The following is a 24,430-nucleotide window of genomic DNA, read 5'->3' as shown; positions in this document are numbered from 1 at the left end:
TTGGTAGAACTCCTCCCACCTGCCTTGCACCAGGAGGGATTCCACCAGGAATCAACCAGCACTTTTCTTCAAGGTAATAATAATAATATATAACACTCTTGTATAACACTTTCATCAGTATATTAAAGCATTTTGAAAAGCAGGTCAGTATCATCACTCCCATTTTACAGATGGAAAAATTGAGGTACACAAATCTGAAATGACTCCTCTAAAGTTACCTTGCAAAAGAGCCAGGGAACAGAACCTGACTCCTAGATGATGATGATCTATTGACTGAATTACTTTGCCTCATCTTACAGCAATTTAAAAACTGTCCAACATGTTACCAAATCTATATGATGAGTTGATGAGTCATTGAAATACATTGCTTAGGGTATGTCTAGACTACAGGCTTCTGTCGACAAAGAGCATCTAGACTACATTGAGTTCTGTCGACAAAGCAAGCTGCTTTGTCGACATGGTAGTGTAGACGCAAAGGACAGTTTACATGCAATAACACCTTCTGCCGACAGAAACTCTGTCGACAGAAGGCGTTATGCCTCGTAAAATGAGGTTTACCAGCGTCGACAAAACTGCTGAGTTCTGTCAACATTATGTAGACAGAACTCAGCGGTAGTGTAGACGCAGGTATAGTTTTGTTGACAAAAGTCCACTTTTGTCGACAAAACTCTGTAGTCTAGACACACCCTTAGTCAGCTCCCATAGTAAGTGCCTAAAATGGGCATTTATTTAAGCACCAAAAAGGACTCTGAGGTATCAGATTTAGGCACATGAGTTTGAAAACTAAGACCAATATTACTATTTAAAGTGTGAACTTATGACTTGCGTTTGCCAATGCTTTTGTTTAATCTAAGAAATTAACCAGCAAATACGTTAAGTACTGTTCCAACATAGGTGTGTTTTTCCTGATGACTCAACTTCCCCTTGTTTTGTAAACTGTGGCCATAATGTACAGTTAATAATCTAATTAAAACATCAAAGCCTAATAAGTAAGCACATCAATCACGGAGAGGGAAGAGGACGGCAGAACTAGGGCACTACAGTAATGTAAATAACAACACAAATATCACACTGTTATATAAATTATGTTCATGCATAAATGTGGTTAAGCCATTAAAAACCATTTAAAATTATTCTTAATATTAGCTGCCACTCATACTAACCATCAGTGGTCAGCTGGCTTCTTGCAGGTGTCGTAACAGATGCAAGTCCCGCAGACATATTTGAAAGAGAAGGTAGTGGTTTTACAGATTAGTTCAGATTAGTCCATTTATACAGGGCAGCTTGAGAGGAAATGCAAAGGCAATTGAGAAAGAAGTGCACAAACAGGCATTCAAAGCTGATATCACTGGCTGAGTGAAAAGGGTGAGGTGATGCAGTAAAAGCATCCAGAAAGAAATATAGCTGCAGTGCAATTAACATTTTTCCCTGGCTTCTCTTTGGTTATTCAGCAAAGAACCCTACTTATCACTGGAAGGCATGCTCAGAAAGTCTCTCCTACATCATTTCCATGAGCCTGATTACTGTATGTGGTAACTGGACTGAAAGAGAGGTGTAGAATTCCTGAACAAATGCTACAGCTCTGCTATTGAGGACAAGATTCCCCCCTTGAAATCTAAAGCAACTTCCTAAAGCCAGAAGCCATGGAAGGAGTTTTGATGTCAAAGTTCTCATAGTCTTTTACACTATTCTACAGAAACAAGATAGAAATGAACGATTTTAATTCATACTAATTTGTTTACAAGGGAGAAATTGTGCAGAAGTCTAGCATCTACTGTGAATTTGCTGAACAATGTCCATACACAAAATTAAAGTAGTTAAGACTTTTAATGTAGCCAAAAATCAATTAAATAATTATTGATCTGTTAGCTGAAATTGCCAATATTATGTACTAATGGGCTATAGAAATGTTTTATTATAACCAAAATATGATGATAGCACAGGAAACTTAGAATGTTTAATGCAAAAATTATTCATCATCTGGCTCATGTGAAACAAAAGGAAGGACTGCCCATCGGTTAGGGTGCTAGCCTGGAATTTAGGAGACCTAGGTTCAATTCCCTGCTCTGCTAGGGTATGTCTACACAGCAAAGTTATTTCAGAATACATGTCTTTTGAATGCGTCCGCTATTTCAAGATATAGCAGATGTGCTATTTTGCCATCCCCATAAACCTCATTGGACGAGGAGTAAGGGATGGCTTGAAATAGTGCTGTATTTCGAAATGTGGCCCTGTGTAGATGAAATAAACTATTTCAAAATAGACTCGAAATAAGCTATACAATGTGCACAGCACAAATTGCGCATCTTATTTCAAGTTTCAGGTGCTGTGCAGATGCACCCTCTACAGACTTCTTGTATGACCTTAGATTCTTCATGCTCCTGTTCCCCAGCTGTAAAACAGAGATAATATCACTTTCTTACCTCAACCCATCTGTGAGGAAAAATACATTATAGAGTATGCGGTGCTCAGATACTGTAGTAATAAGAACCACGTGTGCCTACTATACTACTGTATTTTCATGCGGGTGGAGGGCACAACACAAAATCTGTTACCACAATTGGCACCAAACAAGGGTGACCACACAGCAAGTGTGAAAAATTGGGATAGCGTGGGGAGCAATGTTCCCTCTAATCTTTTCTATGTGCGAAATATGTTATGTGCAGTGAGGCATGTGTGCCAAAAATGGAAATACAAAACCTAGCAGTGGGCATGCTGCTTATCAACTAGGTTGTATTTGAATCTCTCCTGAATGGCCACACAAGCACACAGCTTATAGGGTACACTGGTGGGAATAAAAGGCACCTATATAAGATGAAGCCCCAAATATCAGGACTGTTCCTATAAATTTGGGACATCTGTTCATCCTAAACTGAACTGGTCAATACCTAAAATTTAGGTTGACCTTGCTACATTGCTATAGGGTAAAGCTGACCTAAGTTTCAGTGTAGACATGGGTGTCTGGTTTGTAAGGCAGAGGGAGGCTCTGCCTTCCTTACTCAGTGCTGGGGCTGCTGGGCCTGCCCTCTCCCTCCCACCACCCCCGTGTCTGCAACTTGCACAGTGGGGTTGCTGTGGAATGTTGTTAGCATGGTTCAGGCAGGACCTAGGGCAGCTGGGAAGGCAGAGCAGCAGGGAGTCCCTTCAGCAGCACCCCTGAACCTACAAGGACCATACACAAGAGGAAGTGGGGAAGGAATGGGAAGTGAGGGGAATGAAGGGAGGGAGATGAAGAAAAAAAGGGGATGAGGAACGGGGGAGGGGAGCAAGTGTCCGGCATGCAGTGTCCCCCCAGCCCCATCTAACCCTCACCCTGATAAGTCCTGCTTCCCTAAACCTGGACTCATCCAACAAGCCCCCACATCCTGACCCCCACCCCACTGAGCCCCAGCAAGCTGCACCTGGACCCCCTATCCTATGAAGTCCCAATTCCCCAGCATCTGGACCTCACACCAAGCCCAACCAGAGTCCCATTGCCCCTATACCCAGAAGCTCCCAACGAGCCCCCGTGCATCCAGATCCACCACTGAGCCATCCACACCCAGACTGCCCCACATCTGGATCCCCACAGTAACCCCTCCACACATGGATCAAGCTGGGCTGAGCCTGCCCAGCCACACCTGGTATGCCTGGCACAAAGGACAGGGCCAGCCCATACACTATGTCAGGGTCAAGTGCAGCCTCACTGCCAAGTTCCTGTCCTGGGTTTCAGGGTGATGTCCAACCTCAATGCAGCCAGTAGCATGTACTCCCCTCTGCTAGAACTGTGAAGATCAGGGGTTTTCTTAATGGCTTTCCTGACACAGACTTCCAGTATGACATTGGAACCCTCATTTAAGGTTTGGTCTCAAGGGAACTTTTTCCACTGATTAAAAAAATAGATAAGGAGCTTACTTATCCCATGCCTCACTTTCTCCATCCAAAAAAAGAGTTAATAATAATAGTTGCCTGCCTCACAGGAGTGTGTGTAAATTCATTGGTTTTCTTTAGGTGTTTTGATGTCATCAGATGGGAAGTTCAGTTTTGCAAAGTGTTTTTTACAATTTCAAAATCTTTCTCCTTCATTCATGTAGCAGCCATTGCTCCTGGATTACAGGAGAATTTCAATTTGGAACTTTATGGGATGACTCCTCCCATTGTGTGTTGGTGGAGCAATTTGCCAGAAGAGGCAGGGCTAGTGAGAGCAGGGCTCCATCTGGCCTCCCCTATTTTATTTTTCAAAGGGCTAGTCAAAGATTCTGGTAGCCAGCCAGTTTATGCTGTGTGTGTGCTGCAGAGAGGGCTGAGTGATTTGTGGCAGCAGGCACCCTGTGCTAGCCTGCTACGTGGTATTGGGCAGAACAATAAATTGCCAGGAGGAATGAATCCCCTTTCATCTGGGCTAGAGGAGCCCTTCAGAGCTTTCCCACAGGTAAGCAGTGGCCTGAGCTGGGGCAATTTTTTTAAACTTGTTCAAATTCTGTGATGGGCAGGGCAAGGGGAGCACTTGGTTGGGGAGGGTGGTGATTTTGAGTGGTGGGAGTCTGAGGAGAAAGGAGTGTGGAGGGAAGAAAGAGGGGCAGAGTGAGGAGAAACATGGTGGCAAGGAAGAGGGACGTTATTGGTTGGAAAGATGTGAACTCTTGTCAGTCTCAACTCTTTTCAGTGGTTGGGAGAGTACGTTTACCTAGTGAGAACAGGACTGAGGATTTGGTTCCTTCACCCTTGAGGATATTGGGTCTACCAGTCTGATACATAAAGCTGGCACCATCATGCTGCCTCAGTAGGACATTTTGCCTTCTTGGTTCTGTGAGTTGAATGGCTGCTGTTGTTAAACCAGCAATATTTTACTGGCAAGTCCTTTGCAATTCTTATGAACTGTCTGAGGTGCTTAATGCTGTGGAAACAATTAACATAGGAAGCCCTCCACTTGTCTGTGTGAAGAAGCAAAAATGAGTTGGCATCTTCTGCAGTCTGATTCTAGAGATTTTCTTCCTGTCGGGGGCAAATGCCAGCTGAGGGTGAGGCCTAACACCTTGTTTGATTGTGTGAAGAAAGGACAGAGATTTCTCAGTTAGCTTTAACTGATGCTTAAGTTGCCATTCTCTGTGTTCCCTAGCATCAATGTCAGGGGAGGTTAGGACATTTGCAAACAGCCTGCATGTCAGCTATGAGGGTATATAATAAACTTGTGACTGACATTTCTTATTCCCAAATTTAGTGCTCTTAATTAGGTACCTTCTGCATGTCTGGCACATAGTACAAATAATGCTTCATTTTGCTTAGAAAGAAATTGCAGAAAAGTGTAGGTTTTTAAAAAAAAATGTGCTTGGGTTCAGGGATCTGACTGGAAGGGGACAAGCATGCAGCGAACAGGGACACAGGATGCACAGGGAAGACAGAAGGGAGACAGTGGGAAGTGGGTGGAGCCCAAATGGAAGCTTCACCAAGCACCCATGAGCACAGACCTCCTATTTCTTGCAGAGGTGGATTTAATGCAGTAATAGAAGAAGCCCTTGTGGGCAATAATTTTTAATGGGGGGGCCACTCAAAGATTTTGGTAAATGGTTCAGGGCCACACTTCTGTGGGGGTGGCGTGAGGTCTGGGACAGTGGGTGGAGTGTAGAAGGGAGCTTGGGATAGAGGACTGTGGTGCAGGAAAAGGTGTGGGGTCTGAGAGGGAGTCTGGATGAAAGAGGGGGTTATAATCTGAGGCAGGGGTTTGGAGTGCAGGGTCCAGGAGGGATTATGGGTGCAGGAAAGGATTCTGGCCTGGAGGAGAGGAGTAGGACAGGGTGCAGGATCTGGGAGGGAGTTGTGACCTGGAGGAGGTGGGGAGAGGGGATACAGAGGGTTTGGGTTGTGGCCTGGGACAGGTAGTTAAGGGGAAACAGGGGGTGGAGTGCCAGAGGCAGCCTCTGGCTGGGAGCCACTTAGGTAAGCGGCTCCCAGCCAGAAGCTCTGCAGACTCCATTCCTGTGCGTTCTTCCATATGGCTTTTCTCCAGCACAGAGAGGGAGAGAGGGCAGGGGAAAGGAGGAACGAGGCGGCTTCATTCTCTGTTCCTGTCTTCACCAAAATTTCTTATCTCCTATTGGCTGAAAACTGGCCAATGGAAGCTTGAGGATTTTGCTAGGGGGCGGGAACAGCGCATGAAGCTTTCTGCTCCCTGCACAGCCTGCAGAGCAATTAGCAGCCTGTTGGAGAGGTTGCTTGGCGGGCCAGATCCGGCCCATTAGCCTGCCTTACATTGCTGGAGAAACTATCTACACTAGAGTACAGTGTCACAGCTGTACTGTAAGGTAGCCCAGCTGTACCACTGTAGTGTTTGTAGTACAGATGTACGATCTAGATATCAAAGGTAACTGGTATCATAAAATATACCAACACAGAAATACTAATACTGCTCTCTCGATACTGTTACTGCAAGGTTGCTGTCATTCTGGAGTAGGAATTAATGCAATATATAGGGGTACGTCTACACTAGCCCCCTAGATCAATCTAAGGAGGCTAATGAGGATGACCTAAATTGCAACTCAAGCCCGGGATTTAAATATCCCGCTCTTGCTTTGCATGCTCCTGGCCGGCCGCCATTTTAGAAATTGACTAGCCCGAAGTAACTGCCCACATCTACACGCGGCAGTGAAATGGGATTCCGATTTAAAGCCCTAACTCGAATTAGCTAGTATTCCTCCTGCAGTGAGGTTTACCAGCTAATTCGATTTAGGGGTTTTAAATCGGAATCATGTTTCACTGCCGCATGTAGATGCGGGCAGTTACTTCAGGCTAGTCAATTTCTAAAATGGCGACCGGCCGGGAACATGCAAATCAAGCGCGGGATATTTAAATCCTGGGCTTGATTTGCAATTTTGGTCATCCTCATTAGCCTCCCTAGATCGATCTAGGGGGCTAGTGTAGACATACCCTAGCAGTACAAACATTACTGCTGCTTATGCTGTATAGGGCTAGCCATTGTGACATAGCCTAAGTCCACTTAAAAACACTTTCCGGCTGCTGAACATTTACATAGAAATGTGCAGCTTGGGATCAAAACTGCTCTGCCCCAGAGTTGAGGTTGAGGTTCACTCCCATTGCAGTAGAAAAGTAGGATAATGCACATAGAAGCATTAGATACCTGTAACAGAGGCACAAGGCTGCGTAGCTAATGTTTCTGTGTGCCAGTTCGTCAGGTATTGGACACTTAAGGATAGACGTCTGAAGACATGAAGTCACCTAAAAATACAGATAGGCACAAAAGTACCCAGGCTCCTAACTCCCATAGGAGTCAGTCATCTTTGTGCTTTTGAAAATCCCACTAGGTGCCTATCTGCATCTTTAGAAGTCTAAATGTAACGCCAACAGGCAGAACTGAACCTAGGCTCTCTGGAGCTTAGTGCATGAACCTCTACAGCTTAAAGCTAAAAGCTAGCTGGCTATCAGCTAAGGCTACCGAGCAAACTCATTTTCTCTTTCTGTAAGTGCTATTACATGGGACAGTATATCACACACAGAAAGGTGCGTGGGTTACATAAATACTTACAAAAACTGGCCTTTAAGTACTCAACAACTTATTTTCTCATTTTTGTGAATACATGCAAGATACTACTACTAGTGTAGTTTTTATTTGATGAAGTAGCATTTAACAATCAGTCAATTTCAAACACTTAAACAGAATAAGTCTTTTGTATTAACAGAAACTTCCGACAATCTTCAGAAACATTTCTGAAAGGAATATAGATAGTAGTTTCTTACAGTAATTATCTTTAATATCTCTTGAAAACACCATATATTAATAGCAAATTGCGTCTCTTTCCAGCTATGTAATTTGCACATTAGTGTGAAATGCCTTCAGAAAGAGGTATTTACCATTATACAGTTCAAGTTAGTAGAAAGATGGAGCACATTTGGATTTCTGCATTCAAGAAGGCACACAATGAAAAAGTTCAGGCAAGGAGAATATATGACAGACAGAGGTCCAATATCTCACTGTAATTCTCCTGCCTTTTTGATATTTTTTTGTTCTAAATGTCATCCTTTTACTTGAATCTCTGGCAGGGCTGTTGATGTGTAACATTTTTCAGATAGCTTTATACTGACTTCAAGCAGTTTAGTAAAGATGTGTGTGGGTACAAGTGACAGGAATATAAGGCAAAGAATTGCAATAATGTAGTCCCTCTTCTGTTGGTGGTAACTCAGACTTACTGCAGACAGTTTACTACCTTACAGTGTTTCTAGTTCATTAAATCCAAAGTAGGTGTATTTTGATTGCAAAGTGTGAAAGTGGAAGAAGAGGTTCTGAGAAAAATAGAACTGAATCATATAGTTTGGGAGGAGGGTGAAATTTCAAAATATAAACCCCAAGTTTGGTGGGTTAGGCTAAAATAGAAATCTGCGAAGTGGGGGGCAGCAGAAACCTTGGAAGAGAGGATGCGAATAAGAAAGTGAAAAAACAGAACTTGAGGTCTGACTGTTGCCTGCTTTTGGGAATGTGGGGGTATTAGCAAACAGGTAAAAATTGTAGTTATTGTGGGAAATAAAGAGGAAAGATATAAGAATAGTAAAGAAAGTAAAAACAATTTGAACAATTTGAACAATTTGAAAGTTTGCAGATGATACCAAACTGTTTAGGATAGTCAAGACAGAAGCAGACTGTGAGGGACTCCAAGAAGATCTCACCAAACTGAGTGATTGGGCAAAAAATGGCAAATGAAATTTAATGTGGATAAGTGTAAAGTAATGCACATCGGGAAAAATAACTCCAACTATACGTACAGTATGATGGGGGCTAATTTGGCTACGACAAATCAGGAAAGAGATCTTGGAGTTATCGTGGACAGTTCTCTGAAAACTTCCACACAGAGTGCAGCGGCGGTCAAAAAGGCCAATAGGATCCTAGGAATTATTAGAAAAGGGATAGAAAATAAGACCCAGAATATCTTACTGCCCCTGTATAAAACTATTGTACGCCCACATCTTGAATACTGTGTACAGATGTGGTCTCCTCACCTCAAAAAAGATATTTTGGCCTTGGAAAGGGTTCAGAAAAGGGCAACTAAAATGATTAGGGGTTTGGAACGGGTCCCATATGAGGAGAGGTTAAAGCGACTGGGACTTTTCAGTTTAGAAATGAGGAGACTGAGGGGGGATATGATAGAGGTCTATAAAATCATGAGTGGTGTGGAGAGGGCTGATAAAGAAAAGTTATTTATTAGTTCCCATAATAGAAGAACTAGAGGATACCAAATGAAATTAATAGGTAGCAGGTTTAAAACTAATAAAAGAAAGTTCTTCTTCGCACAGCGTGTAGTCAACCTGTGGAACTCTTTGCCAGAGGAGGCTGTGAAGGCTAGGACTATAATAGAGTTTAAAGAGAAGCTGGATAAATTCATGGAGGTTAGGTCCATAAAAGGCTATTAGCCAGGGGATAAAGTGGTGTCCTAGGCCTCTGTTTGTCAGAGGCTGGAGAGGGATGGCAGGAGACAAATCGCTTGATCATTGTCTTTGGTCCACCCTCTCTGAAGCACACTCTTATTTAAAAATGCACGGTTAGGGATTTACTGAATAGCGGTAGACTTACGCAATTACTTAACAATAAGAATCAATTTAAAATCCTCTGTTGAATTGGGACTTTATAGATCTTTTAATAATTTTGTATGAAAAGCATGAATAGGCATATTTACAAATGATCCAACAGAGCCAATTCATATTGACCTTTACAATACAGTGCAAGGTTCATCTCTTCTCATAAACATTTTGCTTCAGGTGGGGATTGATGAAGTAAGGCTTCAGGGTTTAAGGAATTTTTTATAACAGCTTTTTGGAAAGAGAAAAAAATGAAAAAATGTTGTGTGCACATAAAAACCAAGGCAGGTCACGCTGATCAGCTTTGTTTAAAGTGGGGGAAAATAGGCATAACTGGACACTTCTATTTGCTTGTGCAATTTACAAATAACTATTTTAATTATGTGTTCTCATTCACATATATCCTAAATCAAATACAGGCAGTCCCCGGGTTACGTACAAGATAGGGACTGTAGGTTTGTTCTTAAGTTGAATCTGTATGTAAGTCGGAACTGGCATCCAGATTCAGCCGCTGCTGAAACTGATCAGTTTCAACAGTGGCTGAATCTGGATGCCAGTTCTGACTTACATACAGATTCAACTTAAGAACCCCAGCCATCCCCAAGTCAGCTGCTGCTGAAACTGATCAGCGGCTGATTCCAGGAAGCCCGGGGCAGGGGCTTCCTGTACTCAGCCACTGGTTAGTTTCAGCAGCGGCTGACTTGGGGATGCCTGGGGCAGAACAGCTGGGGTGCTGCTGGGTTGGTCCAGTAGTGCCGCCGCTCCTCGGCGCTACTGGACCAACCCAGCAGCACCCAAGCTGCTCTGCCCCAGGCGTTCTGATTCAGCCGCTGCTGAAACTGACCAGCAGTGGCTGAATCAGGACGCCTGGGGCAGAGCAGCTGGGGTGCTGCCGGGTTGGTCCAGTGGCGCCCAGAGCGGCGCTACAGGACCAACCGGCAGCGCCCCAGCTGCTGTACCACAGGCGTCTGGAGCAAAGCCGCGGAGCACGGGGGCAGCCGGACAGCCCAGACGCGCCGTGGCTGTCCTGCTGCCCTCGGACTCCGCGGCTTTGCTCTGCTTTGCTCCCCGTTCCCCTGGTCTGCAGACCAGAAGGACGGGGAGCAAAGCGGCGGAACACGCGGGCAGCAGACAGCCCAGACGCGCGTCTGGGCTGTCCGCTGCCCGCGTGTTCTGCCGCTTTGCTCTGCAGACCAGAAGGACGGGGAGCAAAGCGGCGGAACACTCGGGCAGCAGACAGCCCAGACGCGCGTCTGGGCTGTCCGCTGCCCGCGTGTTCAGCAGCTTTGCTCCCCGTCCCCCTGGTCTGCAGACCAGAAGGACGGGGAGCAAAGCGGCGGAACACGCGGGCAGCAGACAGCCCAGACGCGTCTGGGCTGTCTGCTGCCCGCGTGCTCCGCCGCTTTGCTTCCTCTCCCTGGTCTGCTGGAGACCAGGGAGAGGGCCCCGTTCGTAACTGCGGATCCGACATAAGTAATGTAGGGGTTGGACTCATATTTAGATGTCTACGTTTGGAAATTTGGAACTATATATAATAAGAATGTTGCAAGGAAGTACCAAGAACTGTGTGTGAATTGCACCTCATAACATATACAGTTGAGCATCAAATGAAAGTATGTGCTTCCTGTTTTTTCTCTTAAGCCTATCGATGTTACCTCACCTAGGCAAACACAGTCACACTCCTATTTAAAAAACGGAAACAAACCAACAAACATTCTCTGTAGATCTATACAAATCCATGCTCTATAGATGAATCATCTGAGCCATCTTGAGAACTTTGTATCTGAAAGCTTTCCTCTAGTTAGATCTAGAGGCAGTGATGTTTATTGTATCAATGATTTACAATAATAAAGTATAGGTATCCTTGTTATCAGATTGCTTTCTCTTCCATTCTAATTCTGCCACATTCATTCCAATGGGAGTGTTATGATGTATGGTCTTGCTTCAAAATGTAGTTAGGTTAGTTTGAGGAAAATTTAAGAAAATATTCTCCCCTGAAATCTAAATCCCCTGAGTATACCTGTGAAAGCTAAAGAACCTGAGATTACTTACAGCTTGGAGAGTTGGCGTTTAAATGAACATTTCACAAAAGCCTCAAATGTAATAGTAACTATTCTGTAATGACATTTTTTTCATCCAGTGTGATTTACATTTTAAATTGCCTGTTTTTATCTATAACTTAATAATCAAGAAATGGTGTTTACAGTTCTTTAGGAAGATGGTGTTAAAAACAGGGTTTTTGTTGTCTTTTTATCTTTCTTTCACTAAAGCAAATGGAGTCTCTTTTATGCCATAAACCAAACTGACTCATAAACAAAGAGGCAATTTAACAGCGTCCCCACAGCATGGCATCCAGGCTTAACCCTGTAAAGTCTGAACAATACGAGGAACCAAATCATCAAAGAGGCCATATTTCATTTAGAACCTTGTAAATAATCGTGTATCTCAGAGGCTGAGGAATTCTGTGTTCTAACACATTATTCAAAACTAAACCTTACATTTTGCATATATTTATTGTGTTCTTTTTATCTAGTCTGTACTTCTGATTACTCTGCTGAATGTAACAGACTGGTGCAAGTGAAAGATGGTGATTGCTACAGTTGTACTGTAGAAAAGAAGCTGCACCATCAAAGGAATTTATGGGCAGGCTTTGCTTTATAAATGGTAGAGTTATGTGAATTTACGTTATTTCTTGTGAAATATATGTTTATTTTCAGCTGAATTCATTCCAGTAGTTCTGGTCACTACAGTAACTTAGAGTTTTAGTTAAAAAAATAACAAATAAATCATACAGCTTTTCTTGCACAGAGTTAAAAAAAAGTTTCATATTATACAGTGAACTAAATCAAAGAATGCAAAAATGTGCAAATAATTACATATGTGCATGAGCAACAGCTCAGAAGCATGTTTGAGCTGTCCCCCGGGAAAACTAGTATGTGCCCTGTCTGTTTGGGAGAAGTTACTATGTTTATTATTTTTTCTCGAATAAGCATATTTTGCCCTTTTCAGCAAAGATCACTTGTGTTTCAAGAATTTCTGCTCTTTTCAGTCTTGCATACTCTTGAGGCTATCGAGAGTGTTAGTCATATTATTAGCACATGTAGAAGTGCAAGAATACACTTTGGTGAGTTTATACATTTGGTGAGTTTATACATTTTATCAAAACATCATCACAAAATTGTCTCTAAATTAAGAATCTTCGAAGGATGCTAAACCATCCTAACAGCCATACTATACTAATACTAAAAAGTGAAGTTTTATTATATTGCTTGGAAAGCCCTCTTAAAGCAAAGCATTTCTTTTCTCAGTGGTGCTGTCATTTGGGGATATAGTGATTTTTCCTCTGTTTCTTGTGAGCTGCACAGGCAGCCAAAAAAGCTAACATGATGTTAGGAACCAACAGGAAAGGGATAGATAATAAAACAAAAGATGTAGTGCCACTATATAAATCCACAGTACACTTTCACGTTTAATACCACATGTACCTATGGGCATCCTATCTGACAAAAGATATGTTAGAATATTAAAGGTGCAGAGGAGGGCAAAGAAAATGATTAGGGTTATGGGATAGCTTCCATATGAGGAGAGATGAAAAACACTGGCACCGTTCAGTTGGGAAAAGAGTTGATTAAATGGGGATATGATAACAGCCTATAAAATCAGGAATGATGTGAAAAAAGCAAATAGGAAAATACACATAACACAAAAAACTAGACGTTATATGAAATTAATAGGGAGTATGTTTAAAACAAACATAAGGAAGTATTTCTTCACACAACACAAAGTTGAACTCTGGAATTTGTTGTTATATAATCTTGTAACGATTCAACATATTATTAGATTGTGCTTGAACAAAAAAGCTCACATTTCCTGTTGGGAAGAATTTCAAACAGGTCTATATGAGGAACTCGCCACGTTGGAAAAATTAGCCTTAATGTACCTATCCAGAGAGCCAACTCATGGTCTCTGCTGAAAGACCTGCACAAGTGGCCTGCCATATTATTCTGAATACTTGTAAAGTGGACCTTTGAGATGAATCATGATGGCTATACAAAACTGCCAAACCTGTATCATCTGACAGAGATGATTCAATCTGTGACTTACTGTCTGTTCATATACAGCAATGCTGCCTTGTTGGCCATAAGAACAAGTAGAATCTTTCCCCTTATGTGGGGAACGAAAGCCCAATAGGCCAGTCAAGGAATCAGCAATCTTTGGCATGTGGCCCATCAGAACATGGCATGACCCAATGGATCTCCCAGCCAATGCCAGCTGCGGAAAGCAGTGGATAGCATGTCCCTGTGGTCACTTTGCCTATAGGTTTCCCCTCAGGTCCCATTGGCTGGGAACGCTGAACCAGGAGCTTCAGAGGGCCGGGCCCATGGAAAGTAAATAAATACAAAATGTCTCTCAGCCTACCAGGTCTCAGATGATCCTGAGCACTCTTCCTTCCAGATAATTCAGATGTAAGGCACAGGAAGATGGGCCATGTAATGGACATGTGCCACACATCTCAAAGCACAATAGTTACGATGAAAAGCTAATAAGCATTTTTTCTTCTTTAAGTAATTGCACATGAGGTGTGTGAGAGGGCACCTGCCCTGCACTGGTCCTTTACGGGCAAAACTCAGGCCCAGAGCAGGGGCTGAAAGCAAAGACTTAGCTGAGGCCGTTAGGGCTAATGAGTGCCCAGCTGAGGGCTATATAAAGATGAACAGTTTGCTTCAGAGGGGGGAGAGCAGTGAAGAGCTGCCAGCAGAGGAAGCAGGAGGCTCCCAGGAGGGAGAACAGTATTGGGGTGGCCAGGAAGGGCTAGCAGAGTGCCAGCTATGGGGCTCCCTGGCTGTAGGGCTTGGGGCAAGGCACGGGGCTTGGAGGGTGGTAGCAATGCAGCCCAGGTAAGCGGGACAGCAGAGTTACACCCAGTGCCAGTGATGAGCAGCCCGTACAGACTGCAGCTTGCCCTGAGATGGGCTAGATGAAGACAGTCGGTGGGTAACTGAGGCACGGTGGGGAATACGCACTCTAACAAGGTGCAATTTTCGTGACTCTCAGTGTTGGTGTCTTTCAAGCAGTAATAAGGAAGTAGGATCAGAGTTTATGTACATATAAACCGTGTCGTAGCTTGACCAAACTTGGCATCATCCTTAAAGCAGTGGTGCACAACCTTTTTTCAACCACGACCCCATATATTTGTGTTGCGACCCCCAAGATAATCTGAGCAGCATGGTGCGGCGCTTAGATCTCGGCGGCCTAGGGCTGGGCCCAGCTATTGGTGGTCCCGCGGTGTGGCGCTTAGATCTGACAGGCTGGGGGATGGGCCCGGCTATTGGTGGCCCCCCAGGAAGACATCTGCGACCCCCGGGTTGCATACCACTGCTCTAGAGTACTGGGTGATGGCATAATGGGAGGAAAAAGTATGAACCAACGACCAGGTTCCTTCTTTACAAATATCCTGGCAAAGGACCTGATTGAGGAATGACCTCTGAGATTGCCTGTGATCTTGTGGAGTTAGCAGTCAGCATGTCTGTCAGAGAAATGCCTGCCAGATCATAACAAACACTGATACAGGAAGTTATCCAAGACGGAGTTCTTTCAAAAGAGACAGAAAGGCCTTTCATTCGTGCATGTCCATAAACAGGTAGGTATATCACCACAACAATTTGGTTCAGTCCGTGTAAAATGCCAGTGCTCTTATAATGTTTAATGTGTGTAACAGTAGAATGTTCCTATTTGCATACAGTTTTAGTTAAAATACAGATATCTCAACTGGCTGATATGAAGTTTGGTGCTACTTTAGAGAAAAATGTCAAATGAGGATGTACGAATACCTTATCTTTAAAGAAGACTGCATACATTGATTCAGATTCAGGTGTCTGCACAGTTCATTGACCCTTCTAGCAGAAGTGAGAGCTTACAGGAAAACCACCTTCCACAAAAGGTATAGTAAATACAACACTAGTAATGGTTCATGGTCCCATAAATTGCAACAAGGCCAAGATCAGGTTCATGGGGAATAGGTTCCTTGATTTGTGGATACAAATTTTCAAGGCCCTAGAGGAATATGATTGCCATATCATTAGGAAATACTGAATGGTTATCCATGTAAGACTGAAAGCAAATATTGCTGTCTTTATAGAAAAACCTTTATAGGTGAACCTTTATAGAAGAAATTGTTAATCCTTGTTGAGTTGCTATAACTGCAATAGATAGTTTAGTATGAGTTGAATTGAAGACTGGATTGGTGAGATTCTGGTTTGACAGCTCCAGACAGAACCACTTCAATTTTGACAGGCAGGCAGTCCTGGTTTAGGGCTTTCTATTGCTTAGTAAGACATCATAGACTCGCTCCTAGCAAGCCTACTCCATGAGATTTAGCTGTGTATCTTACAGGCTGTGAAATGGAGGGTCTGCAGGTTCAGACAGACAGACAAGTGTAATCTTGGGAGATTAAATCGAGGTGCAACTGGACTGAAACTGGAGTTGCCAATAACAGGTCCAGTACAGTAGAAAACCAATGCTGGTGGAGCCAGAATGGAAGTGTTAATATAATCAGGGTTTCAGCTGACTCAATCTTTAATAGCATTCTGAGTAGGAGTGGAATTGGAGGGAAAAGTGTATTGAATCTTTTCTGTCCAGTGGAGCAGGAAAACATCTGTGAGGGGCGTGGACTGAGGGAGCAGTATTGATGACATTTTCTGATAGTCTTGTTTGCAAATAGATCTATCTAGGGCAGTGGTCACCAACCAGTAGACTGGGATCTACCAGTAGATCTTGGAGCCTCTGACAGGTGATCCTGACTGGTTTGGCCAGGAAGCTCTCAAGCTCTGGTACATCAGTTGCCCCTCCACCCACTATCATGCTGCTCCTGCCCTCTGCTTTGTAGCTGCCCCTGAAAGCCTTCGGCTTGCTGTGCAGGGTGTGGGAGGGAGAAGAGGCAGGGCTCTGATGACAGAGTGTCCTTCCTACCCCTACTTCTGTACCCTATCTCCACACATAGAAAAGGGGAAGGAGGGAGCTTAGTAACTGTCTTAGAACTGTTAGTTCTCTGTCACTCTAACACACTGTGTGTGGGTCAGTCATTCTCACAAACATACACTGTCCTTCACTCTCATCTCCCAACCCAGGACATCTGTGAGAGGGATTGTTACTTTTTTACTGCTTGCAAAGTGGGTTATTTTTGGTTTAGGACTGGTCTGTGCCTTTCATAATTTTCATTTCTCTCTTACACTTAAATGTAATTCTTTGAGGAGTGAGTTCTAAAATGCTTAACCTGTTGTGGCTAGAGTAATTATCCCTGTGGTCATTGCTGCTCCTGAAAGTGGCTGGCATATCCATGCAGCCCCTGAAAAAGGTGGAGCAGGGGATCTCCACATTCCATCCTTGCCTGTAGACACCACTCCTGCAACTCCCATTGATCAGTAACAGGGAACTGTGGCCAACAAAAGCTATAGGCTCAGTGCCTGCACGTGAGGGGCAGCACATGGCACCATAGAGCCATTGCTGTCCATGCCAACTGCTTTTAGGAGTGGTGCAGGTCTTGCCTTAACTCCACTGCTCCACTACCTGGAAGCCATCTCAGTTAAACAGTGCTCTGCCATAGCCTGCTTCCTGAACCCTGGTCCCAGCCCTGCACCTCCTCCTACACCCAACCTCCTGCCTAGATGTGAGTTCCCCTGCACCCAAACTCGTTTCCAGAACTTGCACCCTGAAACCCATCCTGGATTCCACTCCTCTGCCCTGGAATAAACCTGGAGCCCCTTCCACACGCTGGAACCCTTGGCGTAAGACCAGAGCCTGCACCCCAACCCCCTACCCAGGCTGGTGCAAGTGAGTGAGGATGGGGGAGGAAGGGAGATGGAGTGAGCAGGGTGAGGCCTCAGAGAAGGGCCAGAAAGGAAGTGGGGGAAGGGTATTTGGGTTTGAGGTAGATCTTGAATTGCACTTAAATCAAAAAAGTGATCTTGTGATTAAAAAGATTGGAGACACTGATCGAGGGAGATCACCACTGTTGGAAAATGCATCTGGCTACATCTGAGCAGAGACACCACTTGTAGGGACTTGAAAATGACCTTCTCAGGCAATCTGTTAACTCCTGCGCATTGCTAGAAGTTAAAAGATGTTGAGGCTGATTGAATTCAACATTCCTACTTCTTGGTAAGAGAGTAATGAGTAATATTTACTCTGAATATCGAGGTAAAACATTTCTATGGTGTTCTCTGCATGAACAAGTATGTTTCCCACCTAGACATGACATAGGAAGGCCTAGAAAGCAAGACAAACTATCATGAACTCTCTGAAATTCATGTGAAGAATGAGATCCCTTGAAAACCATAGGTCCTGAGTTTGGAAGGGTGAGCTCCCCACCCAAAAGCCAATGCATCTGAGACCAGAGTCATCAAAGAGTAAGGGTGGAGGACATAAATATTTGCACAAACATTGAGAGGTTTTAGTAAAATTAGAAGCCAAAACGGTACTGTGAGCACAGTGTTAGGATGATGGAGACTTTGGCAGTAAAATAACACCAGCCACATCTGGAGGGGCAAGTGCAGATTTGCATGTTGTTCTACATAAGTGCATAAGGCCAGGAGCCTCATACAGCTTGGGTTATTGTGACTGGATGAATCTTGAAGTCTGTTATGAGAGATTGAATAGCCTGGAATCTTGACTCTTGAACACACTGGCTTAGGTTAAGTTCAATACTATCCCTATAAACTCTATCTTCTGCACCAGGCAAAAGCTTTTGTATGCTAATCAGTAGGCCTAGTGTTTTCAAGTTTGACTTATGAGTTTTGCACTGGTGTAATGAACAGGAGGAGTGAGTGCTGACCAGCACCCGGTGTTTAAGGGGTTAAACTCAGATAGCTAGCAAAGGTGTTGTAAGAACCAATCGAGATATAGCAATGAAATCTGAATTGGATATAGATTCCTTGACTGCTTTCTTTGTGTGGGAGAGAGAACACAAGAGTTGAGAGTCACCACCCAGTAGATTGGGATCTACGGGTAGATCTTAAAGCCTCTGACAGGTGATCCTGACAGGTTTGGCCAAGAGGCTATCAAGAGCCTGCACTTCAGCTGCCCCTTCACCTCACTGCTGTGCATCTCCTGCCTCTTGCCTTAGAGCTGCCCCTCCCCCTGGGAGGTTCCTGCTTTCTGTCCAGGGCAGGGGAGGCAAAGGAGGGATGCTGACATGAGGTTTACTGGGGCGTTGACAAGGGCTTCCCTTATCAACCGCGGAGCGTCCAGACTACCGCGCTGTGCCGCCAAACAGCTGATTGGCACAGCGCGGCAGCCATTTTGATGTAAATGAACTAGCAATTATTTAAATCACTGCTTCATTTCCCTATGTCTAGAAACCTCATCTACATGGCTCCGTTGACGGAGCCATGTAGTCTAGACATACCCTCAGAATCCTAGGCATTCCCCAGTGTCAGGTGTCAGCGTCTGAAAGAAGTGGGAACTGACATTCTTCTGAATCAGAAAAAAATATTAACAAATGAGACTTATGTTAAATTACCACATTACTATATACAAGAGAAAAAAATGCAAATCCCCTGAAAGGAAGACCATTTGCAGAAGCAAGCCACCATGTACTGACAATCAATCATGTGTGGTAGGAGGAAATGAACAAGGGTTGGGGTGGCTCTGCCCTGGATACCATCTTGCAGAGAGAACATGTGGTGCCTTGACAGATACCATTAAGGAAAAAAATCTCTAACTCTGGTGCACTGAAGTGGATGGACATCTTCAATCACTTACCTTTCCCACCAGAAAACATAATACAAGCAATGGCAATTCAATCTTCCTTCCAGTCTTTCCTCTCTAATGTGCATTGCCCAGAAAGAATTGTGACCAAGAACCTTAAGAACTGGCAGCATGCTCAATTCTGTACCATCAACTCTTGTGAGGACTTACAATCTCTCTGAACCTAACGCACTGATGTCATAATATACATCTATAAAGACTGTCATGAGAGGTATCAAATTCAACTCATCTGATGAAGTTGGCTTTACTCATAAAAGCTCATGATCCTATATATTTGTTAGTCTCTAAGGTGTCACAGGACTGCTCATTTTTAAAGTTACAGACTAACACGGCTACTCTTCTGAGACTATATATCAGATTGGTCCTCATAAGCATTGTGAGATGTATGTATGGTTAGTATAGAAGGAATTTTGTATAACAACTAAAAATAAGTTTTAAACTATGTAACCAGGAAGAGTTCACAAACAGTTTTTTTCCCAGAAAGTAGATAAGATGTATAACTCTCTGTCACATGCAAATTAAGCCAACACAATAGAAGTCCCATTTGCATGTGAAGTCAACAGGAAAAACATGTTGTAGAGAGGGATGTGAAATCAACAGGGGAGAACACTGGAGAACATTCAATGGGAGAGGAGAATCCTATATGGGAGTGTACTTCAAAAGGGGCATTTCAAAAGTTTACTGGACTATAAGAGGAAGGGAAAAGGACCTCTTTTTTATCCTTTCACTGAGGATGCAAAAAAGACAGTGCTTTGTCCATTCATGAAAGTTGGATCCTAGCCATGTGGGCTAGTGATTCTAGGAGGCTGTTTAGGTGAGAAATTGCTTTACACAAGAACTTTAGCCTGCTAAAGTTCAGATAGAGTCTAAAAAGTGAGTTATATCTTTTGTTATACATGTAACCTGTTGCTCTTGTTATCCTTGCTCACTTTCTCTTAAATCTTAACCTAGTAAATAAACTATATAACCAGTAAATTCCAGTGTTGTGTTGTCCTAAGGGATCTGATCTGAGTTGCACCAGTTAAGCTGTTTATACCCTGTCTCTTTCAGAGACAGCTTACTTGATCATTTCTGTGAGTATCCAGAGAAAGGGGATAGATATAAGTGTGCCATTTTGAGAGGGCAGGGGACTGCTACAGACATGTGTACCAGGACGCTGCTTGGTCTTCTTCCCTTCCCTCATGATCAGGGAGCAAGAGGAAAGTACACATCTTGCCTACATAGCTATCCCCCCTCAGGCTGGTGAGGGGGAGCCCAAAGGAATAAATGACATAAGTTGTACACTTTACACTTGCATCTTGATCATGAGGGGAAGAGGAAGAAGAACAAGCTGCATCCCTATATGCACAGCTGTAGTGCCTCTACCCTCCTGAAATGGTGCCATAGGCTAAATACTTCAGAAGGGATGCTGGCAGACAGGCTTGAGGGTTGGTGTGTGTGTGTGTGTCACTAGATGCACAGAGAGGGTGGAGTTTGGGGAAATGTGGAAGTAAGTGCTTTGTCTGTGGCCAAAAACTGTTGGTTTTAGCGAGCTGAGGTACAGAAGGCATCAGGGAAAATTACTTCATGTGAAGGGCGGGTAAGGTACCTCAGAATGTTAAGTATCCCTGGGGAGCATCATACGACAACACTAGGAGGTAAAAAAATAGCTGTATCTTTATATTAATTCAATTTCTTATCCTAATATGGCTGCCATTTAGGGCACGTCTAGACTACATCCCTCTGTTGAAAGAGGGATGTAAATGAGCCTGATCAAAAGTGCAAATGAAGTGTGGATTTAAATATCCTGTGCTTCATTTGCATATTTATGTCCGATTGCTGTTTCGAAAAAGGGTATTTTGAAAGTGAAATGGCAGTCTACACATGGTTCTTTAGAAAATAAAACCCTTTTTCGAAAGCACCCATGTTCCTGAAAAAATGAGGCGTGCGGGTTCTTTCGAAAAAGGGGAAAAAGGGGGTTTTTTTTTCTGAAAGAACCACGTCTAGACTGAAGTTTCACTTTCAAAATACCCTTTTTTGAAACAGTGATCGGACGCAAATATGCAAATGAAGTGCAGGATATTTGAATCTGCACTTCATTTTCACTTTCGATCGGGCTTATTTACATTCCTCTGTTGACAGTGGGATGTAGTCTAGATATAGCCAAAGTGACAGACACAATAGCTGTTTAAAGACTATCAGTTCATTTTTCAATGGTCACTGAACAGTGATCAGAAACTTTTGATTACTATGTGGATTTGATCCACTGACTTAGAGATTTTCCAGATCTCATTATCCATTTCTGAGTCATTTAGGTGTCTTATTTTTAAATATTATTTGATTTGCATACTTCAGTTTTATCTGTAAGTTTATATTCTATCTTTTAATTAAAATTTAATTTTTTTAAAGAACAAAAAGTAAGAATCTAGCCCTTACACTACAGCTTATATGAGCATGAAAGGCTGACCATCCATGGAAACCAAAGCTTTTGACTGAGATGAGCTTTTCTTAAATACAGATCAGTGTTTTTCATCTTTGACTACTGCATTATATAACATCCCAGTACAAAACAATTTCCCCATACACAGTTAGACATACTCTTTTCAATAGAAAGAGAAAAAAATATGCAAGACTCACTCAATAAAGTAGACTTCCCCTTTTTCTGTATAAGCCATTTCCCAATTATCAGGCAATGGGCCCAATTCATCATTCTCTTCAGGTTTTGTTTGCTTTGTTACATCCATATTCTCCTTTGCTTCTTCAGGCTGACTGTATACTGGTGCAGGATAAGGCTGGGAAGAAATCTCACCTGAGGCACCTGTACTCTTCTCTTCATGTTCACTTGATTCTACAAGAGGAGAAAAAAGACTTTCTTATCCCTGTGTTTGGAATTCATTGACATAACATGGAGGATTTCAGTGTGAAAGTCTGTAACATTCTGGAAACTTCAAGTCTTGAGACAAAAACAAAGGTTTTATTGGGTTTCCCACCAACAATTTACCTAGATTACAAAGCAACAAAAACAGCATAAAAACAAGAAAATAAAGAATCAGGTATATAAGGCCAAAGAAGCTTTTCATTGCAGGGGTTCTGTGGAATATTAAGTGTATTTGCATATTTTTGGTTCTCCTCCTTAAGGGTTTTTCCTCTTTCTCTCCCCTGGATTCTCTCAAATCAACTGGTAACACTGATGGGAAGGCAGACTTTTATCCACGGGCACCATTTAAGGAGGATAAGTGGGGGCAGCAGCTGTGCGCTCTAGGACACAACTTGCTTTTCATCCTGTTTCCTGGATGCTAAGGGAATGAGGGGAAAGTGCTTGCATTCCGTGCAGGCCTCTCACACCTGGCTGGTGAGCTCCCTTCCTGGCTGCTGCCCCCCATACCTTCCCAAAATGATGCCCTTGCTTTTATCCAGTAATACTAGTTGTCATGGGTCCACAGGATCAATGCTACACCCTCAGCATTTGGAAATGTCCCTTGAAGTAATCTCTTTGATGTGCCAGATCACAAGGGATCTCACTTGGTCTTTACATAGCCTCACCCACGCCTGAGATTGAACCTTTGGGCTTTAGCACTCCTGGTGGAGAGTGGTCCACTCTTCAGGGACTAATACACGTCACCAAGTATTTGTAAGAACACTCAAGTTGTGGTTTCAAAACAGTAGGGTTTATTAGTCACCTGGAACACACCATAAGAAGTCCTTAGGTTAAATCCTGGCCAGTTCTCATCCACTGACAGCCCCAGTCAAACTGCAATAAAATCCATTTTCTGGCTCAATTTTTCTCTGAGTTTGGCCTATTTAGTCAGTCTCCATGTGAGTGAGCATGACCTTCTTCCAGAGTTCACTCTTATTTTCTCTCTTTGCACCTCTCAGTCTTTAATTTTCAAAATGGGATCTCATTCAGCTTCCTTGCTGAGATGCGGAGAAGTCCATGAGTGAGTGTATTGCATTGTCTCTCTGACCCTCTTCTTGATATGGGTTGGTCTCAAACAGTTCTTAATAGCACTTCATTCCACCTCAACCAGGAGGTGACACACATGTCTATATCCCTTTTCTTTTCTGCTCTGAGTGCAAATTTAATCCTTTCTCCCCCACTTGGTAGCCATTGTAGTCTAACCTACAGATTATGCATTAATTATATTAATTACTTAAGAATTCCCACTTTGGAGGACTAATGAGTTCTTGTCCCAGCATTATTTAATTATGCAGTTGGGAATCCTGATGTGCAACTCGCACACTATAGGAACTCTTCTATATTTAGTTTATAAATAGTTTACTATAACTTTTATCACAGTCTCAAACACTCCAACTCAGTAAGGTAAATAGAGATACTACAAAATGTACATCCGGACATCCACAGTCTCACATCATTCCTTGCCCAACAACCAGAAATGTTAGCCATCATCTTCTTCACCACCACTTTCACCCTTATCCTCAGTGGCCATCATTCTGAGACCTCCAAAGGGCTACATTTTTCTCTCTCCTACTGCCTGTAGGCTGGGATAAAATTTTTATATGTTACGCTGACACCACCATGCCTGAAAAATATTGTATACGGGGCTCTGCCCTTTTCCTTATTTGCATTTCCTCATTTAAGTAATGTTGTGGTGTCCTTTTCCCATAGGTTAGCATATCAATCATCTCAATTTATTATCATGTACATCAATTTGTTGTCATAGCCATCTTTTGGATCTGTGGATGGTAGCTCATGATCCTGTTATTATCATGTGCACCAATTTGTTGCCATGACATTTTGTCATTGGACTCATGTTCCTGTGGTCAGAAATTACTCTTAAATGTTCTATTTTTAGCTCTCAAATTTTAAGGTTTTCATTGGGCTGTTTATCTGCACCAAAGTTCACGGGCCTTAAGCCTTATGCTAGCTGAGAGAGCTAATTGCTTACAGGATAGAGGCAGAAAATAATGAAGGCAAGCTAGCTCTATGGACTACAGCATACAATATATGGGGGGAAATGCACACAAGCATCATAATTGAACTACATAAAATTCCCACTTTGTCACACTAGCATCATAAAATGCCTAGTTCTAAAAGTTATATGCCCATAATGCAGACAACCTACTGTTTTACTAGAATAAACAGAAAGCAAATTCTTTTTAATTT

General features: G+C 43.0%; 1 protein-coding gene across 18 annotated transcripts in view; it reads right to left on the bottom strand.

The window, feature by feature from the left end:
- The window catches only part of MAGI2 (membrane associated guanylate kinase, WW and PDZ domain containing 2), a 1,124,289-nt gene that overhangs the window by 363,409 nt on the left and 736,450 nt on the right, over positions 1–24,430 (bottom strand). For all 18 annotated transcript variants that reach the window (XM_075926597.2, XM_075926590.2, XM_075926502.2 and 15 more), the window contains one exon: positions 21,943–22,153. In XM_075926597.2, coding sequence (XP_075782712.2) covers positions 21,943–22,153 — 211 coding nt within the window. The remainder of the gene's footprint in view (positions 1–21,942; positions 22,154–24,430) is intronic.

This window comes from Pelodiscus sinensis, chromosome 1, assembly GCF_052426305.1.
Source record: "Pelodiscus sinensis isolate ZL-2025 chromosome 1, ASM5242630v1, whole genome shotgun sequence".
NCBI classification, from domain to species: Eukaryota; Metazoa; Chordata; order Testudines; family Trionychidae; genus Pelodiscus; species Pelodiscus sinensis.
Note: the sequence above shows the minus strand (reverse complement) of the source record. Positions and strands in the feature narration are given on the sequence as shown.